The 17236-nt window shown below is 38.9% G+C and overlaps 1 protein-coding gene across 1 annotated transcript in view; it reads right to left on the bottom strand.

The window, feature by feature from the left end:
* MYO16 (myosin XVI) overlaps positions 1-17236 on the bottom strand; it is a 301679-nt gene that overhangs the window by 260380 nt on the left and 24063 nt on the right. Inside the window, exons 2-3 of the mRNA XM_059817431.1 lie at positions 13171-13241; positions 11513-11656 (exon numbers count right to left, since the gene is read on the bottom strand). Coding sequence (XP_059673414.1) covers positions 11513-11656; positions 13171-13241 — 215 coding nt within the window. The remainder of the gene's footprint in view (positions 1-11512; positions 11657-13170; positions 13242-17236) is intronic.

The raw sequence follows: 17236 nt of genomic DNA, 5'->3' as shown, positions 1-17236 counted from the left end.
AGTGTTGCCATATGGTGTTCAGCAACTCATTAATAGCTTTCACCTAGATTAGTTCATTAAGAGCCTTCACCTAGATTAGTTCTATCTTAGCTCAGTCAGCAATGATGAAAGGCTGTAAACCAGTAGTACACACGCTCTGGGAGGTCCCTCCTACACTCATGGCATATCCACCAGCCTCTGCAAAGTGCAAGTGAAGAAAATGTTTAAATAGATGCCCACGGCTTTCATATAAAAGACTTCTATTTAAAGTTTCTTACAACTACCAGATATTGATAATTGCATCTAGAAAGACAGAATAATAATTTTTCTTTTAGGCCACATTTTCCTTTATACTTTAAACTGTTATCCACTGTCCCCTCCCGATGTCTAACTGCTCCTCATTCTCTCCCCTTTACTGCTTCCTCTTACATTGACTCAAAGGAGGAAGTCTTGTTGAGCAAGACTGAGTGGGAGGGCAGAATTACTTTCTTTGAGGAAGCAATTTTTTATTCTGCTTTAATTGTTTCTGAAACTATGAAAGATAAAGATATTTCATTAAATTCTAAAGCTAATGACATTTCGATCATTCATCTCTGCTTGCTAAAACACTCTGATGCAGCTGCAAAGAACAAGGGCAAAATAACTATGCAACTGCTCTCTGATTATGTGACTTCAGATACATACCATACCGAGTGTATGGGGAAGGGGAAAAGAGAGTTACAGCTCCATGAGACTTCCTTTCTACTCCTGTAGAACAGTAGTAAATCTGTTCCTGTAATTTCCAGTAAACCTGTATCTGATTTTGGAAAAGGGATTTTACACTAAAATCAAAATTAGGCAGGCTATAGAAAATACAAAACAGTCTATCAAAAAAGTTGGGACTAAACCAGGAAAGGGTGAAATAACTAATACATTCCACAAATGAAGAAGCAGTCAAATTTAAAACATTAAACTAATACTAGTACTGGATTCAAATTTGGCTAATTGAATACAGTCAGGTTTTATCCTGTCAGCGAAAATGCAGCAGTGATGGTGGAAGTCTTTTAAAGAAGTGTTTCCAAAAGCCCCATACAAAAATAGAATCCTATCAGGCTTCACAAACTGAACAGCATCAGGGCAGTTCATGGCACTTGGATAGATGACATTCAAGCATACTCAGAAAAAAAAAAATCAGAGGATGATGTCCTGCCATCACCAATAGCCCAGCACTACGCTTAAGGTGCTGGGCTTTTGGATGAGAGCTATGAAATGTCGCATAGCACTTACTTTACTCTGTGTTCTATAAGAGAGTGAAATTGTTCAGATGTCTGAGTTTGAACTTGCATAATCCTATTCTGTTTAATGGCATATTCTCTTCAGTTTCTTCTATTTTCTTTCCTTTATGCAGCATGTAATGACCTTTTTGTAGAATCATTTTCAATACAGAGAAAGCATTTTCATAATAGCTTAATTCTACTGATTGCTTGATTTGCACCGAAAATCCAAATAGCTCTTCAGTACTCTGATGAGTGAGAAGATTTAGAAATAAAATCAACAATTTACATCTTACAAATTCAAATTATTTCTTACTACACTAAGATGAGGACAAACATAGGCAAGTATAGAGAATCTCTGCCCTTCCAAGACAACCTTATATACCTTTGGAGGCCACAAGAATACAGACACAGCTGTACTGCTCCCACAAACAAGATTTTTGCTTAACACCCAGTTTGTAATGTGATAAAAACTGCCTCCATCCACATATCTAATATACACAACTTCACCAGATTCTCCAACACATGGCTTGTAAGGCATGGGGTACCTCTCACACAAGCTGAGGAAGCCGAAATCACTATCTACCCTTGGAGGGCCTTAAATACTACTTTTCTAGTATCTTGACTCCTTGTAATGAGATGAAGACTGTGAAATCCACCTTTCATCCCACCTCTTCCCTAGCAAGCTCCACATTCCACATACTCCGTTATTTGTTTTTGTTGTCCAGCACCTCCTTGGAACAACATCTTTGCACCAAAATCCTTCTCAATATCTCTGGTAACAATTTGAGAGTCCAAGAAAATGAAGACAAAAGGAAGACAGAAGTTTCTAGATAACACAGACATCCCAAAGATCACAAGAACTTGAAGGAGCATGTCACAGACCTACACTTTGAGCAACAGGCCAGGTTACAAAAAGACAGAGTAGGAACAGACACAGTTGATAAAGATAAGAGAAAGCTATGTGGCTTATAAGAAAAAAATAAAATCCAAGTCCCAAGCTGGAACCCCAGCACAGGGCTTGATTACACTTTTCATATTTTATCAGCATGAACATTTTGGCTAAAATGTTTACGCAGTATTTCTTGATACTTTTTCACTGTCTTCTACCAAAAATTCTTGTAAGTGCAGTTTAGTTCTCAGTGAGAAGTTGGCCCTGAAGTTACTTGATAGGCTCTAAAGTTACATCCAGTCAACCTAGCTATAAAATACAGCATGAATGAAATATTGTTTTCAATTTCAGTGCAACAAAGTTGACGCTAATTAATTAAAATAAATTACTTGGGTTCAAGACTTCTAAAACTAACTCCAAAAATTACAGAAACGTTTAGAGATGGCCTTTTAATGTTATGCAAAAACAACTCCTATACTAAACATTTTTTTTTTCCCCAATCTCTCTATATGAAATACTGAGAGGTCTATACTGTGATGTTACCATTTCTGTAAAAATTATCCCCTGAACTGAGAAAATATTAAGTAATAATATATTAAGGTCTTCTCCTCGAAGAACAAATGATACTGATGATTTCAGTCTTACTGAAAGTAGCTGGTATTCTCTAAATTCCTCCTATTTGATTTTTAATGTTCCATTAGTGTCATGTCATATCGTTTATTCTCATGACACAAAGAATTTTGTAGAGGTGGATCAGCAAATTTGGATTACACATGCAGTGGATAGCATTATACTGTTCAAACACTCTAACACTGCTCATCTACTGCTGGTGACTGCAAATCTGATGAATGATTCGAGTATAACTAACTGCCTTTTGCACACTGATGAGCACAGATTTTCCTAAGTTCTTAAAAAGAGGAGAGAGAGAAAAAAAATATTCAGCCTCAAATTTTTTTAACAATTGTACTTTTAGCCTTCTATGCCAGAATTGCATTTTGTGCTTCAATTCTAGGTTCCAAAAAAGCATATGATGAAACACACTTAATTGGTTGGCAGACAGTAGTTACATTTGCTTTTCCTAGTAAGGTCAGTAAAAAGAATATATTAAGAATGTCTTTCTACTCCCAAATTTTTCTTTATCTACATTTAAAAATTCCTGAGGATGTAGTACTGCTCTCTGCCATTCTAGTTAATTAACTGCTGTGTTTATTACAGTAATGCCTTCAGGTCAATGAAAGAATAAGTCTCTACTGTGCAAAGTGCTATACAAACACTAGAATGCTGTCTCTGCCTTCCTAGTTTCATTTCACAAGATCGGCATTACAGATGGTGAAAACATTACTTTCATGTTACCCACTAAAAGGTGCCTCCTGATGATGGTAAATTAAAATTAATTACACTATAAAAACGCATTCTCACCTGCTTTCTTTTTCTCTGCTGCTCTCAACCTTAGGTCAGTCATCATCAAAAGATTCCATGACTTTTTGGAGTGAGGAGGAGGGAAAAGAACTACCCCCGAAAACAAAACCAAAGATACATTAAAAAAGAAAACTCATAACTATCAACTTGTTATGTATGAGCCCAACAGTACAGCTCAATGACGAATTACCTGTGACACGCTCTGAAATTAAAGTATAACAGCACGTCATAAAGAAACCTGTAGTTCATAGCACAATTATAGTTATCTTGAGAAAAGGAACTAAACATAGGAACTCAATTTGATTGTGAACCTTTTGATAAGTACCTAAACACCATGTTTCAAAAATGGAAGGTAAACAGTGGGTCAGGATCCTACTAAATATGTCATGGAATTGCAGAGACATGAATCAGGATTTGACCAATTATATTTTTTCAATTTAATTTTCAAATGCTTTGGGGTAGAAGAACAGAGGGGAGGAGGTGGGGCAGCTGAACAGCTTGACCTCCTTTGCCTTCTTAATGATCCAGTGCTGATTTTTGGAGCAGTGAATTCATGATAATAAATAATACTGTCAGACTGAAGAAAAGCAAAAAGAAAAAGAAAAAGCAAGGTTCTACAAAGTGATATTTTTACCTATATACCCTGCTGACTGAATAGATAAGGTTAATTTACTAAACTGCAACAGTATTAATGTTACGATATCAGATGGTAGTTTGAATAGTACACAAGTAAAGTGAAGGTTAACCACTCTTACATATCAAAGTATTTGAAGCTAGAAAGTGTATATTGTGGAGGAACAATTAGAGTGCAAGCAATGGGTACCAGTTTAAAGCTACAGCCACTTAAAGTGATCACAGAATCACTAAGGTTGGAAAAGACCTGTAAGATCATCAAGTCCAACCATCAACCCAACACCACCATGCCCACTAAACCATGTCCCACAATGCCACATCCACATGCTCCTTGAACACCTCCAGGGAGGGTGACTCCACCACCTCCCTGGGCAGCCTGTTCCAATGCTTCACCACTCTCTCAGTAAAGACATTTTTCCTAATATCCAGCCTAAACCTCCCCTGGTGCAACTTGAGGTCATTTCCTCTTGTCCTGTCGCTAGTCACTTGGGAGAAGAGACCAACATCCGCCTCTCTGCAACCTCCTTGCAGGTACTTGTAGAGAGCAATAACATCTCCCCTCAGCCTCCTCTTCTCCAGGCTAAACAACCCCAGTTGTCTCAACCGCTCCTCATAAGACTTGTGCTCCAGACCCCTCACCAGCTTCGTTGCCCTTCACTGGACACGCTCCAGCACCTCAATGTCCTTCTTGTAGTGAGGGGCACAAAACTGAACACAGGATTCGAGGTGCAGCCTCACCAGCTCTGAGTACAGGGGCACAATCACCTCCCTAGTCCTGCTGGCCACACTATTTCTGATACAGGCCAGGATGCCGTTGGCCTTCTTGGCCACCTGGGCACACTGCTGGCTCATATTCAGCTGGCTGTCAATCAACACCCCCAGGTCCTTTTCCAGCAGGCAGCTTTCCAGCCACTCTTCCCCAAGCCTGTAGCATTGCATGGGGTTGTTGTGACCCAAGTGCAGGACCCGGCATTTGGCTTTGTTGAACCTCATACAATTGGCCTCGGCCCATCGATCCAGCCTGTCCAGATCCCTCTGCAGAGCCTTCCGACCCTCGAGCAGATCAACACTCCTGCCCAACTTGGTGTCATCTGCAAACTTGCTGAGGGAGCACTCTATCCCCTCATCCAGATCATTGATAGAGATATTAAACAAGACCGGCCCCAAAACTGAGCCCTGGGGGACTCCGCTTGTTACTGGCTGCCAACTGGATTTCACTCCATTCACCACAACTCTCTGGGCTCAGCCATCCAGCCAGTTTTTTACCCAGCAAAGAGTGCACCTGTCTAAGCCACAATTTGCCAGCTTCTCCAGGAGAATACTGTGGGAGACAGTGTTGAAGGCTTTGCTGAAGTCCAGGTAGACAACATCCACAGCCTTCCCCTCATCCACTAGGCGGGTCACCTGGTCATAGAAGGAGATCAGGTTGGTCAAGCAGGACCTGTCTCTCATGAATCCGTGCTGGCTGGGCCTGATCCCTTGGTTGTCCTGCACGTGCCCTGTGAGCGCCCTCAAGATGAACCTCTCCATCATCTTCCCTGGTACTGAGGTCAGGCTGACAGGCCTGTAGTTCCCCGGATCCTCCTTCTGGCCCTTCTTGTAGATGGGCGTCACATTGGCAAGCCTCCAGTCGTCTGGGACTATCAACCAGGACTGTTGATAAATGATGGAGAGTGGCTTGGCAAGCTCCTCTGCCAGCTCTCTCAGTACCCTTGGGTGGATCCCATCAGGTCCCATAGACTCGTGAGTGCCCAGGTGGCATAGCAGGTCATTAATTGCTTCCTCCTGGATCACAGGGAGTTTATTTTGCTCTCCATACAGAGAGGACTAAATACTTATCTCCAGCTAACAAAGCATGAGCAGTATCCGAGTACTGATGCTTGGACAGTCTATAACTCAAGTAGCATTTTCAACAGGACAAAGCACTTTGGATATTAAGTTACAAATCTTATCTAGTGTTTCAATTCAATATAAAAACTAGTACAGGAATTTAATGCAAAATACAATGTTGCAATGTGTCCAGAGATGATGGCACAGGAACAAACCCCAACCTGACCGAATTGCTGTCAGTATGTCCAGTCCTGAGCCTTCAAAAGGCAGTGAGGCAAGACAGAGCAGATACTTCTAATAAATCTGCTTGCTTTTCATACTCTTGTTAGAGATTTCATATGGGCACGAATGTATACAAGCCTATGCATCTTTGCTCTTAAATGAAAGGTACTTCAGCACTCTCCTCAACCTGCTACAGGAGACTCCTTCATAAAACATCCACAGAAACAGTCCCGTATCCCAAGGGGAAGACACCCAACACTGATACAGTCAGGCAACATTTGATGAATCTGACTTTTACCACCTGATTTGCATGTATGGCAACCAGACCTCTACAGATTACCTTTGATCTCTATATTTCCTCATGTGCTAGCAGCTGCCTCAGGGGTAAGTTCTTCATGGCTGACTATTTAGCAGACATGGGATATATCTCCTGGCTGTACTGTCCATGCCTGCCCCTTGCTGCCTGTTAAAAAATGGAGAAGACATAAATATGCCCCTGGAAAGCTATACCACCTTGGGTAAAATGTTGGGATGGAAAGAAATAGCTTCAAGCATTTCATTCTGCATTTCTTCCAAAAAGAGTGCCTACAATTCCAATAGTCTTCCACCACCACATGATAGCAGATCATCACATTACAAACAGCTACAGCCCCTTCTAGCTCTCGCTGAAAGGCATTTCAGCTAACAAGCTTTACTTTTGTCTTTGCCATCTACCAGAAGACAGAAATATTGAGTTACCACAGCTAAGGTGATGAGTGACAAGTCACTATCTTGTCTGAGCCAGAGAAACATGAAGACCACCAAAAGCGGGATAAAATCAGAAACTGGGCATGCTTAGTAAGTCTTCATTAACAGCCTTCTGGGATCTACATATGCCCTATATTCCTTTTTTTCTATTTTCCCTTCAGGAAACATTTTAAGTCCTCACTGAGGAAACCTCCACCGGCCTCTGTGACAGTTTTCCAGGAATCAGAATTTGTACAGGCCTCACTTAAAGCACCATGCTGTTACTTTTTAGCTCACATTTTTGAGACAGATAATACGGCATTGTCTATGTTGTGGAGTCAATCCAGAAGAAATATTTATCTAAAAGTAATTCATGAGGATAGATGAAGTGTTATTTTCTCTTCCAGCTAAAAATTGTGGTGTAATAGGAGCTGCCTGTGGCTCATATTAGCATTATCCAGGCTCATGCTACACATTAGGCATGGCCCATGAAACACTAACCTCAAGGCAAAGTAATTCCTAATATCAAATGCTCACACAAAGACAGTTCAGAGTTGTGAAAAATACTTCCCTCCACCTCAATTTCCATCTTCACTTTGTCAAATGTTATTAAAGATAGCATTAATGTCATGGTTCAAAAACTATTGCTTACCTAAGAATTTTTTCCTTTCTCTGCCACAATACTCTATTTATTATTCCCACTCCAGAAGGGAGAGCATAAAGTTATTATTTGTGTAGTCAAGGAAATTCTGCCTTTAAAAGTGCTGACCACCTAGAATGTAGGCAAATCTACCAGATAAATATAGACAAAGTCAAATAATATAGACAATTTAAACACTACCTGCAAAAATCCACATGGATGTACCCCTGCATACTGAAACTTTGATGTACCAGATGACCTATTTATCCCAAGTTATCAGAAGATACTTAGAACATTCAGAAGAAAACAGCTTGTAATAAACAGGGACTAAATTAAACACCATTCAAGTGATGGGGGCTGAAAAATAATTTTGGATATAACCCTGGGTAGAAATACATAATGAGTTTTTATTAGATTGGGCTTCTTGCAAAAACAGGCAGAGGAAATTTTAGAAGTGTCTTGTATAACCCCAGCTGTTCTTACTAATGTCAACAACAGCACCGCATTCAGTGTTTCTGAAAATTCCTCACATTACGAGTTTCCCACAATACAAGAGTTTTTATAGATGAGCTTCTCTGTTCTAGTTTGTTTATCAGTTTAGGAGTACATACAAAATCCAAAGGATACACAGGGTTCAAAAGTATAGAAACTGAACAGATCAAGATAATACAAGAGATAAAATATCACCTTCTGGAAATTTTATCCCTTATTTGCCAAGAGTAGTGACAATGTTTAGAATGGGATATTCCTACCAAACATATCTGATGACTGTGGTTAGATAAGCAATACCATTCTAAGCACTAAGAACAGAAAATCAGATTTATACATGTTGCATTGTACATTTACTGAACCTAATTATACTTGTAATAGAAAAGCTGAGAAAATGGACATTCCATGTATGACAAAGTCTGTATCTCTACTATGGACCATGGAAAACTCTAGGCATTGAAGCCAGCTGGCATGGAAGAGACCTTGTTTAGTCCAGTAAAGACTCTTAGCCTCTACAATATGACAGCTGGATACAGACTGGTCCCTGGGACTTACCAGCTTCAAAACCATGCCAGGGAATTGTCTGGAAGGAATCTAGATGGCACATGCCAAAATCATGCCAGAGGACATTCTAACAGTTTGCTAGTACAGATGATTGTGGTTCAGCACCCAGAAGACTCCTGGACACCTCTTCCTGGTTTTCTAGAGCAGGCATAGCCTCAGAGGCCATCAGAATCCTAAGAGATTACCAGTAAATATCTGGTACAGATCAATGTTAAAAATAAAGTTAAAGATTGGAAGAAGCAACCACAGGACAGACTAAAAGTAATTCCAGGTTCTAAACAAAGGTTTTGGTGAAGCCCATGTCATTTACAGAAGGTCAGATAGTAGCCACAGTACTTCCTTCAGATACATGGCATTATGTTATACTTAGCATAGTCACTAACTCAAAATCATACTACTATAACTCACTACGCTGAAGAAAATCAGAAGATGATCGCTTGTACTACTGAAGACTACGGAAGACTATTTGCTTGTGGTGCCGCTCTAATTGAATACAGCACACTCATATATTCTACGAAGTATAACTCAACGTGATGGCTTTGACTTATAAGATTCTAAATGCAATGAGTCTTATGTTATTAAAAAAACACAAAACAACAACTGAAAACACCTTTGTTTCATTAAATTTGTTATAGCAATACAAAAGCACAACACATGTTTATGAGGAACACAACATTTTTGGGGAAGAAATCTCTCCAGAAATTCTTTCCAATTTGGTGTGATACAACTAAAGTCTATACAGGAAAACCTTCAAGAGTTACCTGCTGTGATTTCAAATAAAGGTTGAAACTTAGGAATTCAGATTTGAGATGAAGGGAAAGAAGGTATTACTAATTCTGAACTGAATAAAAAAAAAGTAATTTATTTTCTAATTTATTGTAGGATATTATTAACCCTGTTTTTTATAAAATGAAGCATATATGCTAGATAGGATATTATCTGTCTATTTCAGAAAGAGCTCACATGTAACCAAGAAAGCCTGAAACAATAGCTTGAAGGTGTAAACTCTGGATGCTGCTTAATTTGATTATGCTTTAGCATTAGCAATTAAGCACCAAAGCATTCCTAAGAAAATAACTACATTATGAAATCTATCTAACAGTCTAGTGAAATACTCTTCTGGGAGAAAACAGACATTGATCTGACTTTTCTGTAGAAGAGCAGAAATTTGGACTAAAGTCCTCAAAAGCCCAAGAGGGCTCTAATCAGTATCATACTTGCTAAAAGCCCCGCCTCCCATCACTGACCAAGTGTAGGTATACAGATCCAGAACAGTGTTCCCAGCTATTACCTTCAAGCAGAGACAGATATTTCCTTACAAGATGATCTTAGACAGCTAACTATTTTGGAGAACAAAATGTAGGCGATAATCTTTTCTTCAGTATTTCCTACTATCTAGCTAGACAGCTTCCCACACAAAATACTTCTGGGACTAGGACCTCAAGGACCACAAGCTGAGCACAAGCCAACAATGTGCCCTTGCAGCAATGAGGGCCATAGATTTCTTGGACTGCATTACCAGCAGGCCTAGGTCCTGGTGAGAGCCCACCACTGGTGAGGCACCAGTTGCAGGCGCCCCAGTAAAAGAAAGACGTGGACATACTGGAGTGAGTCCTGAAAAGGGGCTAAAAAGATGATGAAGGGACTGGAGCATCTGTCATACAAGGAGATGTTGAGGGAGCTGAGACTCTTCAGCCTTGAGAACAGAAGGCTCAGGTGGGTCTTACCAATGTGTGTAAATACCTGATGAGGGGAGTAAAGAAGATGGAACCAGACTCTTCTCAGTGGTGCTCAGTGAAAGGACAAAAGACAATAGGCACAAACTAAAATGCAGGAAATTCTGTTTAAAACTAATAAAAACCTTTTTTTTCTGTGCAGATTGCCCAATGAGTTTGGGGAGTTTCCATCCTTGGATATATGGTCCCGGGCAAGCTGCTGTAGCTGGCTCTGCTCTGAGCGGGGTAATTGGACTAGACAGTCTTCCAAAGTGATTTCATGAAAGCTATCATCAAGTATACAGTCTTTAGAAATATTTTTCCCTTCATTTTACCTGTAACATTGAAATACCATTGTAAGTATGCTAAAAGTATGAAGTACCATTATAAGTATGCTGATCTACTTCCAATGACCTATTAAAAAGATACAAATCTTAAAATTATACAAATGGATTAGAAAACCATAAGTCAGACTGTGAACTGTTTCTGCACTACTGTTTTAAAGAGTAATAGAAAATTAACTGGGAGAAAGAGCTGCATTAATATCCTGTTTTAAAACTAGAGGCTGTGATCCTAGGAATGGAAGCACAACATGAACAAAGCTGTTCTCTACAAAGGCTGAATGCCATATCTATTGCTATATTGGGTAAACTCTGCTTCCTTAAGTTGAAGTTGTTTACATAAATATTAAATTGGCCTTGTTTTTACCAGGTCCACAAACACTTCTTTATAAATACTGAATGTAATTGAGTGAATGCTTGCTTTTAAGAAGGAGTTTTTGATACAATTGTCTGTGAACTCAATCCTTAACAGAAAGTGACAAGGAGAAGAGAGAAGAAATTATCTGAATATCCCATTTGGGACTGAGTGCTTATCAGAGGTATAAGCTCCTAACCACAGGGAAGAGATAGGAGAGACTAGACATTGATGTTTATACTGTATTCTCGTTGAAGGCCTAAAAATGCTTCACTATATGCCTTATAAAAATTCTGATCATCAAAACAATGTCAAGAAAGAAAAAAACCATAATATATGCTCTCACTGATAAGTTTAGTAGTAAAATATTGCATTCATACAGCAGTTTCAGACGTTATGGTGTTCCATTCTGTTTACTTTTCAAGCACATAATGCATTGGATTGCTTTACTTACTAGTAGCAGTAGCAGGACAATATCAGGATTATCACATGCACAGGCTACATGCATTGATGTCCAAAAATCCTCATCTTGATGATTTACATTTACTCCTCTGTCAATTAAAATTTCTGCAGCAAATGCATTATCGTAGCGGGCACACTAGAAGAAAGAAGAGCAGATTAGGTATGGTGTTTTACTCAGTGTACAACTCAATTCATTACATACAATTTTTGCTCCATTTAGCATTTAAATTGAGCAGATGACGCATTGTAGTTAAACTGATGTGTTTGTAGGAGACAACAGCTGATGAATCTATAGAAATAGTTTTGTGGAGACTGCAAGTTCCATGTGCATGATTCACAGAATCCTGTATTCCCTGTGAAAAAGTGCTATATGAAACCTGCTGAAATCTACAGTAAAGATGAGGCTTTCTTTCTGTTCAATATTGTCATTCCAATTCAGTGCACAGGCATCAGTGCATGATGATCACATCATGAGTAGTGGCATCTAAGTATATGTAGACCCAAGCATACATATGTCTACATGTACATGAACTTCTGCCTTTTATGCAGTTCATAGCAATAATACATGCCTTTCCATACCCACTCTTATTTTCAATCCACTAACTATACTGATTCCTATTCAAGTGTCTCTAACAAATAAGTACTCTGCACACTAAGGGTGTGTTGAGGGCTGGGTGGGGGATGCACACATGTGTGTGTGTTTGTATATTTTGTTTTGTTTTGATGATGGAGGTCACTAATTTTGGCAGAGAAGAAGAAACTGGCTTAACCATTGTTTTGAGCTTCCTCCTGTGTCACATCTGTGACTTTTTACAGATGTGCTTATGGATAATACTTTATAAGACAATCAGGGCACCGAAGTTAAGATCCTAATTCTGGCCTAACATACAATCTCAGTAACTCTTTAGAGAAGCACCAAAGTTGGATCCAAATATCTCAAAATAGTTTCACACCAAATAATAGAAAGCATGTCTGCAACTGAAGCATCAGAGACCTAAGTAAAGGATCATAAGATTTAGGAATTTATGATGAGTTTTGCCATTGGCTTCAGCAAAGCCAAAATTTTACCTCTGCAGTATTTTCTTTCTGTCTGCCTGTCAATCTTTCCTTCAGATGCCCTTATATCTTGCTTCTCTTTTGGTCATTGTATACAAATTGTTTTTCTTTTATCTTCCAGTTACTTAATCTAAATTGCTATGCAAATAACGATAAACTAAATACAGATAATGTGTTAAATATACACATGTAGAAAATTGGTGCAAGAAAATATGCACAAAAACAAAAGGACAAATGTTACATCATGGTGTTTTTCATATAGGGCCTGTGAATCTCTGAACCATATAATTCCATCTTCAGAATCAAGCAATATTTCCTTTGTTCTTTCTTATTGCATAGAGAATTTATAAATAAAACATTTCATTCTACTTTGTGAGTGACCATTCCTATGACTTGATCCATCCTTTTGTAAGCAATTTGAAAATTACTATCTATTTCACATGCATAGCTGGAAGCAGTCATCACCACCGTGGAGGGCAGTGTAGGTAAAAAATTATTGCTAAGCCTTTCTTTTTGTTAATATGCCCAATCTGCTACTCAGTATCCCACCATGTTTATCCACAGTCACTAACACTAATCTTCAATCACTCTTACCAGATGGAGCAAGGACCCTCCTGACGAAACAGGCGTATGAGGGTCGGCACCATCCTTCAATAGGCGCAGCACTGAAATATCAAAGAAAAGAGGAACAAGAATTAATGCAGCAATATACCTAATTCTGAGCTGTTAATAGGCTGATTCTTCATCATCTTCATTAAGAGATCTAATAATATATGCAAACAACCCAGATAACATTTGCAAAACTATCATGTCAGCATTTCCCACCTCATCTATTTTAATGACTAAGCCTGGAAGCAAAGGACCTTTAATAACAATATTAAATATGAACAGTATCAAGGACTTGTCAGGTGGACAGACGAGCATGTCAGTTCTGTACATAGGAGAGGGAAGGGGAGAGCTGGAGGAGAGACCCTGTCTCAAGGTCACAATCACCTGATTAGTTCATTTGGGAGCAAAATCACAGTCAGCTGGTTTTATTTTACTTTGTAGAGTTCCCATGAGATTTGTCGGCTTTTTCAGTAAATAATTGAAACTAGTGTTCATAACTTATATCACTTGAAATTAATCATCATACCAAAGCTAAACTATCTGCACTCAGTTTAACCTTTCCAGTGCATTGTCAGATCACTGACTCAGCATAATCCTTAAAATTATATTTAGAGTCAAACTCCACTCCCAGTTACATGTATCAAACCCCTCTGAAATGAAAACAGGCTTATAAACGCAAGAAAAACCACAACCCTTTATATCGGTACTCACTCAAGTGTGAAAATTCAGCACTTTTTCCCTATGGTGTTTATTGCCTTTATAACATTTTCACTCAGAATCAAAGCATTGACTAGCTTATGCTACCAGTGTTCATTCCTGGAACAGTATTGCACAGTAACAAGGCCAGACGGTATCAGGGGAATCCACACCGGCATTGCAACCCTGTCTTCACTAAACTGGTATGAAGAACCCTTTTAAAAAAGGGCCTCCGTCTAGGAGAATAACTGCCAATAATGTTTCCTGTGTAGGAAAACAGCTGGTTCTGCACCCATCATCTGGAAATCCTGGTTTTAATTCCTAGTTAAGATTCCTGGACAGAGTTGCAGAAAGGTCTGCAAAGAAATTTTAAGTTCTGAGTACCCCAGAAATCTGTTCCACTGCAGTGTCTGTCCTACAGGAGGGCCATAAATTTGTCCCAAGGCTCTTCTAACTTCTGTGAATCTGCCAAGAGGCTCATGTACACCATCTCCTCCTTATCCATGCATTTTTTATGTGTGTTTTCTTTCTCTCTAGAATATCTTGCAACCCCATTTTCACTGTACGTTTAAACTTCTTACAACATTCAATCATTCAGTTGACCTCTTTGAAAGGGGTCAGTTTTCAAACATTGCCAATTTACACAAGCAATGTTTTCTGAATGTGTTGAATAATTTTTGACCAGGTGCTCTTGAAAAATTCGGCCTAAGAAAGAAAATTTGGCTAAATAGTTGCAAGCCTATAAAATTAAAGTGGAAGATTTGACTTCATTATTACTGAATACTTCACACATAGTAAACATACTGGTATATTGGACAAATACTTATAATAGTTATACAAATCCGTTTAACCTTTTGCTTTTTTTTAAACTTTGAAAATCAAACATGAATCCAAACCATTGTATAAATTCTTACTTCATGAATAGTTCCATGATACCTATTTCTCCTCACCAAAGGTTTTGCTTCATTTAATTTACATAACTGTAAAAGACTTTTATGTTCTGGCAAATGCCACTTTGAAAGTTAACTACTATTAGAACTCACTGTTGTCCCCAGCACATCTGCCAAAAGTAGAACATTAAGTAACACAGAATAAATGAGCTGTGTAACAATTGTCAGGCAAGACGAGAAGCACTGAAGCAGAGTGGGAGGGTGGAGAAATATTTACAAATTTTCATAACCTTGGGAAAAAAGAATGAACAGCAAAATGAATGAACGACAAAAGTCCAGGCAGAGACTATTAAAAATAAAGGTTCAGAACTAAGTTCCTTCCTTCTTTTAATACCTAAATGGCTGACTACATATGGAGATGGTCCCTCTACCTCAGGTTTTAGTGGGTAAAGGTCTTATTGTAAATCCTCCCTCCTTAAATAGGAGTGCAACTACATCCTCCTCAAGAGTTAATATTTTCCATGTTCCTATGTTATGCCATTTCTTTAGCAGGCCAGAAAATAAGAATTCCATATCACAGAAGATTTCTTAAGGCTCCGAAAGTAATTTTGTCCTGCCAATCCCACCAGGATTTCACCTGAACAAATTAACACTCCAAGTTGTTCCGCTTCCTCCATCTCTGCTTTTCAGGGGAAAAAAATTCATTTCACTCATTTCAGTCTCTCAGCCATTTAATACAATGTTTCTCAGCCACTTAATACTGTGCTTTCCTGTAGCATTCTTTCTTATGGACTCTGTACGAAGGTTAAAAATGTGAACTATGGCTTGGTTCCACCTGCAATGATAGTCTCATTTGCAAGTATGGGAATTAAGGCAGATAGTACTTAAAAGTGTGATTTGCAGAAATTATTAAACTGCCATAATTCTGTTCTCAAGGAGGCTTTAACTGATGACATCGGCGAGAGTATATAATTCTTCAAAAATGCCATCTTTAAGGTGTATTCTCACAGACTGCACTGCTGTCAAAAGGGCAAAGGCATGTTATCCATTCCATGGACCACTCTTCCCTTGTGCCAGCTCTCCCCACCTATGCAGCTGCACATTCAACTGAACTAGTAAGTCTTTTTCTTTTTTTTATTTTCTTCTTTTCTCTCTTTCCTGGCAGGGTTAGTGTTTGGCCCCATCAATGTGACTGACTGCATAGCTCCATAAGCACCAGCACAGAGGATACAAATGCACACACCACATGGAGGCAGAGCAAGCAAACTGCGTTTTGGTGGCAGATGTCTTACATTGGCTAAGGCTGACAATGAAATAACATCCTCAGTCTGTAGTTCTACAAGATGGGACAAGCTGATTAAGGAGTCAACTAAAAGGGTCTGTTCCCTTCCCCCATTCACAGGATGACTTAGACATCATTCACCTCTGGCTACTTCTGCATCCAGGAACTGACTGTGATGGCACAAAATAGCCCCAGCAAAATTGAAATGCAATTTCTTGTTGGGTCATTGAGATGAACTCAATCATTAAGAGTCTTGGGATCTCCAAAACTGGCTTTTGGGTAGGTCCTTCTAAGCAAAGACAGAGGATGAAGACCTCTTTCTTTTGGCAGGAGCAGGACACACGGGAAGGTCAGAGGGTTGGGAAACTGCATTTCTGAAAGTATTCCACAAGAATTTCATCTGGAGCCTAAAATAGTAGCCAAGTGACAGAAAGAGCCTGTGGTTATTTGGGTATAGAAAATACGGACAATTAATTGAATCTCTTCCTTCCATCAAACCCCCAAAGACTTGGCTCTTATACAGAAGCTACACAAAATTAAGTAATGCCTTTCCAGATCCATTTAGCAACACCTGGCTGTTGAAACCAAAAAAAGACAGACCATTTCCAGATCTGAGATTGAAATTCATAAGAATGTTTATGCCTTGCTTTTTTTCCTCCCAGCAGAAATGCAGACCAAGATTACAGCATAAAGAATTAAAATGTAAACTGCTATCTTAAAGTAGAATAATAAATAATTATGACCATAACCAAATTATCAAGTCACATACAAAAAATTAGGATAAGTGGATAAAAGCTCAGTAGTTCTTTTCTTTGTCTGGTTTATTTTTCCTCATTATTGCATGTAACTTAATCAGTGCTTCAGGAAATGTCACAAAGACTACCAGGGCAAGATATGCGAACTCTCCTTTCAACTGGGCAAGAGTCTTTGTTCTGAATCAGGATTATGTGCTACATTCCTTTGCATATAAGGACAATTAAAAAGTGTTCCTCTTTCCTTTAATTCATCCCTCTGCAAAACACAATAAAAAAGAAAATAAAGAAAAGATGATCACAGAAGCAAAACACCCCTCCCTCACTCAACTCACTCCCTCATACAACTCATTTAGGTCATTCACTTAAGACTTTACTGGTCAGTAGGAAAATCTTCACCTTATGTTCAATTTTTCCTTTCGATAGAACTG

Source organism: Gavia stellata, chromosome 1 (assembly GCF_030936135.1).
Source record: "Gavia stellata isolate bGavSte3 chromosome 1, bGavSte3.hap2, whole genome shotgun sequence".
NCBI classification, from domain to species: Eukaryota; Metazoa; Chordata; class Aves; order Gaviiformes; family Gaviidae; genus Gavia; species Gavia stellata.
The sequence above is the reverse complement of the archived record's forward strand: the minus strand, read 5'-3'. Positions and strand labels throughout refer to the sequence as shown.